The sequence below is a fragment of the Heterocephalus glaber genome, unplaced genomic scaffold (genome assembly GCF_053883595.1).
Source record: "Heterocephalus glaber isolate CG9 unplaced genomic scaffold, H.glaber_assembly_v1.0 deba00001497, whole genome shotgun sequence".
In the NCBI taxonomy this organism is placed as follows: domain Eukaryota; kingdom Metazoa; phylum Chordata; class Mammalia; order Rodentia; family Bathyergidae; genus Heterocephalus; species Heterocephalus glaber.
This window is the reverse complement of record NW_028258320.1, coordinates 50,200,926-50,210,612: the sequence shown is the minus strand read 5'-3', so window position 1 is coordinate 50,210,612 and position 9,687 is coordinate 50,200,926. Positions and strand designations below refer to the sequence as shown.

At 41.0% G+C, this 9,687-nt stretch overlaps 2 protein-coding genes across 5 annotated transcripts in view; both read left to right on the top strand.

The window, feature by feature from the left end:
- Positions 1 to 5: 5 nt before the first annotated feature.
- Bloc1s2 (biogenesis of lysosomal organelles complex 1 subunit 2) lies at positions 6 to 6,646 on the top strand. Of its 2 annotated transcripts, XR_015440410.1 has the most exons (6): positions 216 to 373; positions 749 to 865; positions 3,457 to 3,576; positions 4,695 to 4,799; positions 5,047 to 5,199; positions 6,166 to 6,646. XR_015440410.1 is itself a non-coding variant. In XM_087185124.1 (5 exons), exons 1-5 carry the CDS (start codon positions 319 to 321, stop codon positions 6,195 to 6,197), a joined length of 429 nt encoding a protein of 142 aa, XP_087041250.1. In that variant the 5' UTR covers positions 6 to 318; the 3' UTR covers positions 6,198 to 6,646. The 2 variants fall into 2 exon arrangements, 1 of the variants encoding a protein (XP_087041250.1); XM_087185124.1 differs by lacking the exon at positions 5,047 to 5,199 and having other exon boundaries at positions 6 to 373.
- Positions 6,647 to 6,868: 222 nt separating this feature from the next.
- Positions 6,869 to 9,687, top strand: part of Cwf19l1 (CWF19 like cell cycle control factor 1) — a 39,104-nt gene continuing 36,285 nt past the window's right edge. The window contains exon 1 of one of the 3 annotated variants that reach the window (XM_021253198.2): positions 6,869 to 7,077. In XM_021253198.2, the coding sequence (XP_021108857.2) occupies positions 7,055 to 7,077 (23 nt within the window). In that variant the 5' untranslated portion in view covers positions 6,869 to 7,054. Of the gene's footprint in view, positions 7,078 to 8,904; positions 9,033 to 9,687 lie in introns of those variants that run through there. The other 2 variants (XM_004838663.3, XM_021253199.2) reach the window with 2 other exon arrangements.

Genomic DNA, 9,687 nt, shown 5'->3' with positions numbered 1-9,687 from the left:
AACTTGTCTCCAGAGACACTGCTGGGTGGTGGGCGGTACAAGCCAGTGATTGTAATCAAATGACAGGAGTGTGGCCGTCCAGGGATAAGCGCATTCTCAGTCCCAGACGTCGTGACTCTCTGCAAGCAGATCGATACACTATAACCTCTAAGCTTCAATTTTGGCTCACGAGCTTTCAGTTTGTTAAAAGTCGTTTGCAAAGCGAGCTGCTTCGGATCGCCCCACCGCAGCAAGGGCAAGGAGGCAGAGCCCAGCCAGGGCGCAGACCCACTGCGCACGCGCAGACACCCCAGACCCGGAAGCAGCTCGGTGCCGGGCATGGCGGCAGCAGCTGAGGCAGTCCCAGCAACGAGACAGGAGGAGCGGGCCAGAGGTACCGGGCGTAGATGGAGATGACGTGTCCGGTGGGAGAGCTGGGACTCCGGGCAGGAACCCAGGACGGCGGGGCCGAGTGTGTGATTGGCAGGAGCGGGCAGAGAGGAGAGGTACACCTGTCTCTGTCCTGTCAAGGCAACTGAGGTGGTTTGGCTAGAGGATAGGATTTAAGCGAGGAGTCTGTGCAAGAGAGCAAAGTTGGCGTGTCGGGTGAGCGAAGACAAAGTGAGGGATTTGAGATTATGGCAGATGGACAGTGGAGCGTACTTGATCGAATTAAGGACAGATGGGGAGGCATGTAGACAGAGGCTGCTTTGGTTGGATTGGTTCGGGTGTAGGGCAGAGATCACTTACCCATTCTCCTTTGGCCCAGACGATGCCGCCGTTGAAACAGCCGAGGAAGCAAAGGAGCCCGCCGAGGCTGACATCACTGAGCTCTGCCGGGACATGTTCTCCAAAATGGCTACGTACCTGACTGGGGAACTGACAGGTGAGGTGCTGTCTAGGTTGATTTAGGTAGTGTGCTCAGCTGAGACTCAGGAGGTGCCTTAGCAGCCGCGGGCAGCGGCTCCCCCGCTTACCCCACTTGCTGGTGGAAGTCTTGAGAGGTCTTGAATGGGAGGAGCCCCATTCCTTCCCCGGAGAAGCTCAGACACCATGTTCAAAATCACAAACCACTTTCGCAAACAGGCAAGAATCCACACTTCATGCAACTCTGCAGGCCTGTAGTGTAACAGAGAGAGATGTGTGTGAGAGAGTGAATATGAATTTACTACTTGGCTTAGGAGAGTTGTATTTTGAGCAGGGTTGTGAAGAGAACGAATGGTGAAAGGGAGGAAATGATACAGTTATTGGATGGGGTGCAGTAAGCAAAGCATTTATTTAGCTAAAGCAGATGTGTTTACTGGGATGAAGAGAAATGAAATGAATGAGGAATGAAGAGTGAAATGAATGGGGAATGAGGAGTGACCTGCAGATTAAGGAACCTATGAGGTTGGTCTGAGTATTTGGTGAACCACCCTTTGAACATGGTTAATTTTTGGTTGACTCAGTTTATATTTCCAGGTGGACATATGGCCTCTGTGTGGAGAAGAGTCAGAAAGTAGTTTGATTTAGCGTGGTCTTTCCTAAGCATTTATTGTATTGTTTCACTTCCCCAGAAAATTGCTGTGAGCTAAATTTGTGAACTAAATCTATGAGAAAAGCTTTGGAGCTTTTTGGAGTTGTGAGTTTTTAATTTATCAATGTGATTATTTGTTTATTTTTGAATAAGAGAAACCAAGCAGCAAAATCTAGATTTTTGATTTCTCTCTAAAAATTCCAAGGATTTGGCAACACTAATGTTCCATTTATGTGCAGTTGTATTTAACAAGAGTTGAGCAGATGCCTCTTCTAAAAGGACTAATGTGATTCAGTTCATTCCACTACTCTGTTTTCTCCCCTTTACTAAGACTTACTGTTTGTTGTCATTTATCACTATTCCCCTATTGTTATTTTACTAATTGTAGTGCAGAAATGGTTTTCTATACCAATGTCTTTATCAAAACTGGTAAAGTAAGTGATAGACTAAGAGGACCACATGCTTCAAGAATTGGGAGGGAACACTTACAGAAGTGAATAATTTTCTTATGTATGTTTAATATGCAGACACCTGAGTTGCTTCACTTGTTTACATTATCTTGCAGGTTTCTATCTTTGCTGACTTCTTCCTTGTTTCAGAGAGACTGTAACTTGAGAGCAGTGAAAGTACAGATATGGAGGAGGGAGACAAGAGATAAGATGACCAATAGTTAGGATGCAAAGCAGTGATGGTCTGAGGTAGAATGATGGTAAAAGGAATGGAAAGGAGAGAGTGGATTCAAGAATGTTACAGAAATGAACTTTATAGGACTTGTTGAGGTGTGTATTGAGCAGCTTAAGATGTTTCTGAGGTTTAGGCCTGGGTGATATAATCAAAATATGGAAGCTGGAGAAATGATGTTTACTGTGAAAATAGTGTTTTCAGGGTTGGCTGCTTGTCACTATTACTAGGATAGTCAGATCACTTTTTTCAAGATACTCACGTGACTTGTACATGTGAGTCCAGAGCTCAGAGCCTAATCGGAGCAGGAGAAAGAGATTTGTGGATCACCTGCAGAGTTAGGTATGAGAATGGAGGCTATACAGGATGATATTGCCAGGGAAGAGCTTAGAGTAGGCCTCTTCAGAAACTAAAGTGTTGGGGAATGCTCATATGGGCCAATTAATTTGTTTTTAATAACTGTATAAAATACCAAGAATTCCTAAGGCCTATTTACTACAAAATTAATTTTAAGCAGATTGTTATTTCCCCATTTTTATCATTCTTACATACACAAATGCTTTTTTGAGTTTGAGAAGAAGCTAGCAGAATCTTGGGAATGCCCGTGGGACTGTAAATATCAGTTACATGTCACAGCTGAGAAGTTGAGAGCTGATGGTTGAAGGGGTTGAATGAGAAAGGATCTGGCATAGAAACCTGAGAAGAGCAGTCAGAAAGATTGGAAAATAAATATAGTACAATACTGTAGCAGCCAAGGGAAATGAGGATTTCCCCAAGAGAAGGATAACAGTGGGGTCTGAGACAATGGAGAGGTACAGGAGGATAAGCACTTAGAAAATACCATGAGTTTGGTGGTTAGAAAGCCATTGATGACCTTAAAGCTTGTAATTTCTCTGGGTAGTGGGGGCAGAGAACAGACAAGGTTTTACATGGATGAATGGTAAGGAACAGGTAGCAGTGTCAGCTACTATTTAAAACTGTTTAGCAGTAAAGTTCCTTGGCCTTACTGAGCAAATGAATAAAAGTAGTTCTGTGGAGCAGGAGGAAACCTAAATATATTTCTAGATAGAGGGAAATGTGCCAGGATGGAGAGACAAGTTGGAAAGACAAGTGAAAGGAGATGATTGAAAAGAGGTCTGAAGAAGCAAAAGGTTTGGGATCAAGAGCACAAGGGGAGGAGTTGTCTTTGTCTTGCCTTGAACTACTACTTGACCTAATAGTCTACATTCCAGTGATCTAAGACAATCTCAAAGGCATCATATCTTCTATTTATTTTAAAGCCACCAGTGAAGACTATAAGCTCCTGGAAAATATGAATAAATTAACCAGCTTGAAGTATCTTGAAATGAAAGATATTGCTGTAAACATTAGTAGAAACTTAAAGGACTTAAACCAGAAGTGTAAGTAATAATTTTTATAATTAAAGATGTTTGTATTAAATGTTCTTTTGTGTTTGGAGCCAAGGCAAAGAGTAGGGAACATGGCATCCCTATCTCCTGGGGGCAGATAAATGAATTACAAAATCAAAATCAAAGTGACTTTCTTCACTTCTGAAGATTAGCATGCTTTGATAGTATGTTTTTTCCTGCCTCCAAATCTTTTTTAGAAGGTTTTTTTGGTACTGGGGATCAAACTTGGGACCTTGTGCTTTTGAGGCAGGTGGCGGAACAACTGACCTAAATCCTCAGCCCCTCATACCTCCAAATCTTTTTTTTTTTTTTTTTGGTACTGAGGATCAAACTCGGGACCTTGTGCTTGTGAGGCAGGCAGTGGAACCATTGAGCTAAATCCCCGGCCCATCTAAATTTTTTTTTTTTTTTTTTTTGTACCAGGGGTCAAACTTGGGTCCTTGCGCTTGCCCAGCAGGCGGCAAAACCACTGAGCTAAATCCCCGGCCCTCCAAATCTTGATTTTATCAGTTTAGTTTTGGAAGGGGTGGGGGAAAAAGGGGAGTAGCTAGATTCTAGTGAAATGATTTATAATGAAATCCATAAAGGTCTGTTCTACATAATACATGAAAGACTTCTGTTTATAACAGAAAAACAAAATCTATAAATGGAAAAGGGTAATTTAGAACATAGTTGGATGTATTTTTCCACTGATTTATATTTGTGTTCCTTGTCATTAGAGTGGTGGTGGTGAACCTATGGCATGCATTCCGCAGCGGGCTGTTTGTATCATTGAAAGCTCTAAAAGGTTTGCCATCACTGCACTAAAGTATCCTTCTTCAGTATGCAAGTACACAGGAAACTAAATCAGTAAAGAAAGGTTGCTTGAGGAACAAGGAGTTTTAAAAAGAGGAAAATTAGTAGATAGGGAAAACTTACTTTGATTAGGTCACAATTGTGCCTGATTATGAGTTACTGTCTTCTAAGAAATCACCTGCCCTACTAATGATGAGAAATGTACCCCAGTCTGTGTGAGTCATAGCTGGAGAGACACTAGCATTCTTATTTTCTGCTCTTTTTTTTCTACACTTCTTGTTGAAAATATATAAACACATGGTTTGTCTTTAAAGATGCTGGACTACAGCCTTACCTGGATCAGATTAATATAATTGAGGAGCAGGTAGCAGCTCTTGAACAGGCAGCCTACAAGCTGGATGCATATTCCAAAAAACTGGGTAACCATTTTTTTCTATTTTGATTTCATAAAGAGTGTGTCTTGCCAGTGATGTCCTTAAATAATGTAGCATTTGTTGTGTGCATACGTTGCTCTATTGAAATCTAATGAATAATTATTATTTAAAAAATTTCCCAAATACTTAATGACCTACTGGGCAATGTTCTTAGTGTTTTACATACATATGTTTTTTATTTTCCTAGTAATTTGTGAGTTAAGTACATAATCTTTTTATTCCCAAACTATAGGGGAGGAAAATGTGATTTAAGAGGCTAAGTAACTTCCTTAAGGACACAAAGCCAGTAAAGCACATGGAAGAGCCACATTCCAAGTTAGGACTGTTTGATGACAATGCTCAAGCTTTTAATTGTGGTTCAGTATACTGAATCATCTTTAATAAGGTACATACATGTGTATTTAAAATGAAATAGTCGTGGGACGAGGTGGCAGAGTGGTTAAGACAATGGACTGCTGAAATGGAATAATCAAAGATTTTTTTTGAAGGATTACTTTTACTTTAAGAAGAAAACTAATACTTTTAGTGTTGCTAACTGGTTCTGGCTATTATATCACTGGTGAAAAGTAATGAATTTGTTTTTATCCTATACACATTTTATTTTCATCATTGACAATTGGTTGGTTTATAACAGGCTGAAATTTAATATTGGTAGTGAGAAACAATCAGTTTCATTGACTGCAGTTATATTTAGTACTTGTTTACTGTGAACCTTACCATATAGAAGGCATTATACCATGTGCTTTTGAAGTTTTAAAGGGAAAAAGAGAATTTCTCAGCAAGGGGCTTATTTGATGGCCTTTAAAAATCTCTGGGGCTGAGGATTTAGTTCAGTGGTTCTGCTGCCTGCCTCGCAAGCGCAAGGCCCCGAGTTTGATCCCCGGTATTAAAAAAAAAAAAAAATCTCTGTATCTTTCTGAATTGCTTTCCTGGAGTGAGATGTAAGGATAAGAACATAAAATGGGAAACATACATCTATACATACTGAGTATTCCAGTCTGATTCCAGAGAGCACCTGGGATTGTGTCTGGCAAGGCAGTTTCCAGTGCTTACTAAGACTCCAGATGAGTCAAATACCAGGAGATCTGCTCAATTCTGGTGAAGCTTTTCAAGCAAGTGCAATATTGACAGGGTTAGAACTTAGTGACCTTGTTTTGGTTCTGGGTATATACATTTGACTCTTTAATTTCAGTTTGTACAGATTAATGGTATGTATTTTTGGGCTGGTGATGAAACCAATGCTAATAGATTTTTAGAAATATATGTGTATCTGAACTTGCTTAGAAATACTAAAAGTGTCTTTGTGAGAGTCAGTGTTAAAACATATCATGTTTTCCTCTTCCCCATGCAGAAGCCAAGTATAAGAAGCTGGAGAAGCGATAAAAAGCTTATTCCTATAGCTAAAAGGCCTTTTTAAATGTGGAAGAATGTTTTATAGCAGCTGAATCCTGAGGCTGATGAATTGTCAAAATTCCTCAAAAGGAACCTTGCTGGTCATCCCAGGAACATCCCAACGTTGGATAAACTCGAGGACTGTGGATACTCTTGAACCTCCTTTGAGGCAGTATCTGTCAGAAATTCACACTTACAGCTCTTTACCTGTTACTTGAATGCTTCATCATCCACCCAAGACAAATACTTTCTCAAAGTTCAGGATAAACCTGGGCTTACCAGTAGTATCAAATGAGAGGACCTGTTTTCTCTGGCAGTGGTTGATTACTATATTATTTTCTTAAATGGCTGGCTTTTGAGTTACTGTGTAAATGGTTGTTTTTCTATTAACAATGCTAATGTTATTAAGATACTAAATTAAAAAAGGAAAGCAAAACGAATGTGGTTTTTATAGTCTGTTACCTTTTGAATGTCAGTAATTTACTTTTCCATAACATTGCAAATAACAAAATGTTAAAAAACAATTCCAAGCTGAATCTTAACAGACTGAGCAGAAGTAGTGAAAGGAATATTTTGATAGCTTGGTGAATGGGATGGGTCCCTCTTGTCTCTTTCTGTGTGAGTCAGATGTCTCAGTGGGATGGTATCTTGACATGTGTTCTCTTTCTGAAATGCAGTAAATCCAGGTGCAGTAGCACATGCCTGTAATCCCAGCACTCAGGCTGAAGTGGTAGGATCACCACAAGTTTGAAGCTAGCTACATAGTGAGTTCAAGGCCATCCTGGAATACATAGCAAGACACCACCACCCCACCACCACCCCACCCCAGCAAAAAAGAAAGAAACACGATGACAAGATGTGGATGTATTAGGTGAGGAAGTGATGGTTGGCATCCATGAAATAAAATATTTTTAAGGTATTTCATATTTGTGTCTGTGAGGCCGAGGTGGGGCTTCTGGGAACCTGATTGTCAGCCTTTTACACTAATGATGAGATGATAAAAGTTACTCTGACCAGTTGGAATACAAGTGATCTTATCCAGAGTAGTGTTAGAAGCTAACAAAGTCCCAGATGCTGCCAATTCCACTTCCAAAACAATTCATTTCTGTTTCTGTCTTTTCCCACTATGTCTATTCCAGATCCCATCACTTGTCCTTTGCTCCTTTATACTACTGGGGTCCTTTCTCAACTGTCCTAAACCGTCTTCCACATTGCTACCACAGCAATCTTTCTAAAATGTAAATTAGCCATATTACTCTCACTTAGAATCCTTTTGTGACTTTTCATGGCATCTGAAAAGGCCAGGCTTTTAAAATTACTATTGTATTTATACAAGGCCTCTACTTTAAAGAAAATTTAATTCCATTTCCTGTTACTCCTATATTTACAGTATATTCAGCTCTCGTTAGCTACCTTAAATTTCTACAGATAAGTTCATAAACATTAGAATAGATTTGGATATTCAGGAAATTTATACAGATAGTACAGAGTTCCATGAGTGAGTTTTCATAACTTACTGTTATTTCTTCATCTGGGATTTATTGCCTGAACATATTTGGCAAACTTTCAGCCTTGAATGCCATTCCTGGGCAGTGCTGTATTAATGAAAAAGTAGGAAAAAGTGCATGTTCTATGTGCCAGTAAAGAAGGGCATCAATATTTATGGGGTAAAGAAATTAGTATTCCCCTTGAAAGCATTGCAGAAATTGTGGGCAAAAACCCCCACAAAAGCTTTAGGGTTCTTGCTTAAACTTATGTTTGACTTATTTGGATGTCAGAAACTTTCTCTTGTTTCTGTTTCCTCATTGTATTCTTTGTCTTCTGCTAATTAGCCTACAATCCTCAGAAAAGTCAAGGTGAAAAACAAAACCAAAAAGATTGGTAGAGTTTTGCTGACTAAGAGATTAGAGATATAACCAAATGAAAGTGTGAAACCTGATTGACTCTTGAATGAAAACAAAGCCGAGGCATAAAATCAACGTGAGAGGCTAACTGGAGAACTTTAAATATGGATGTGTATTAGGTGATGTTATTGAATTCATGTTAATTTTCTAGATGTACTAGGTATTGTGGTTACCTTGGACGATGATGTTCTTGGGTCTTGTTTTTTTTTTTTTTTTTTTCCTGCTACTGGGGATTGAACCCAGGGCCTTCGTACTAAATTGTCCAGCATGCGCTAGAACTTGGGATCCTCCTGCCTTGGCCTCCCAGAGCTGGGATTACAGGCGTGCACCACGGCAACTGGCTGTGGTCCTTATTCTTAAGAGACAAATGCTAAGGTATTACTGATGCCTGCACTTTCAAAAGACTCAACCGAAAAAAAAAAAAAAATGCTTGGGCACCTTGATAGAAAGAGAGCGTGCACAAGTTTGGTAAGGTGCTGACACTAAATCAAAGTGATGGCCATTACTCTTAATTATGTGATAGGTTTAAAACTTTAGAAAACGTAAAGTGGATCAGCCTCGCTCTCTAAACCACTGTGGTTACCTTACGTTTGGGCTCAACATTGTGCGGGAAAATTACTTGTAGCTTACTAACTTCAAATGCTTGGGTCGGGGGCGGTATTTATAATTGGAATTCTTTTGCTTATTTCCTCTTCCTCCCGCTACCTCTTTTTTTTCTTGATTCTGCTTGAGGCAAAACCACCCGACAGGTTTCTGTCCTTTGGTGCTCTCCGTAGCTACTGCATTCTCATTGGCTAAAGTACGCTGACGTCTTATAGTAGCGTGGTGGCATTTTCCTAGGAGCGTAGGTTCCTGTTTCCAATCGTAGGTGGTCGGCCCAGCCAAGGGTACTGGAACTAATGGCTCAGAAACCTCTGCGCCTGTGAGTGACCCTGAATTGGAAGTGTTTGTGTGTATATGTATAGGGATAGGCGGGGGTCAAGGGATTGCAGGGTTGCTGGGAAGGTCGGGGTGTGTGTGTGTGTGTGTGTGTGTGTGTGTGTGTGTGTGTGGAGGGGGGGAGGGGGAGAGGTGGAGAGAGAGAGAGAGAGAGAGAGAGAGAGAGAGAGAGAGAGAGAGAGAGAGAGAGAGAGAGAGAGAGAGAGAGAGAGAGAAAGAGAGAAAGAGAAAGAAAGAGAGAAAGAGATAGGTGGGATCAGGAAGTCACAGGGCTGCTCGGAGGCTCCGGAGAGATCTTCACCTGGCTGGAGTCGGCCTCTTGCAGGCGGTTTGAGGAGGCATAAGCTCCCGGAGTCCGGAGTCCGAATTCCTTCATCTTGTGCCGTCTTGGCCTGTGACACATCATCTCCCCTTCATTTCTCCCATCACACCATTTGCTTGTTAACCAGATATTTCTAAGCCTTAGGCACACTGATGGGCCCTTGGCAGTGATGGTAAGGATAGAGAATAGCTCTGCCCAGGCGCACTTGGGTGAGGGGAGGTAGTGAAAGGGAGGATGGTGAAGAGAGAACTTCGTTCATTCAACAAGTATTTATTTAACTGCAGTATGCTAGCCGCAGTGCTAGGCTTTGCACAGA

Coding starts and splice junctions, on each gene's coding strand:
- Bloc1s2 (XM_087185124.1), top strand. CDS start 319: ATGGCGGCAGCAGCTGAGGCAGTCCCAGCAACGAGACAGGAGGAGCGG. Junction 866..3,456: donor CCTGACTGGGGAACTGACAG/GTGAGGTGCTGT, acceptor TTTATTTTAAAG/CCACCAGTGAAGACTATAAG. Junction 3,577..4,694: donor AAAGGACTTAAACCAGAAGT/GTAAGTAATAAT, acceptor TTGTCTTTAAAG/ATGCTGGACTACAGCCTTAC.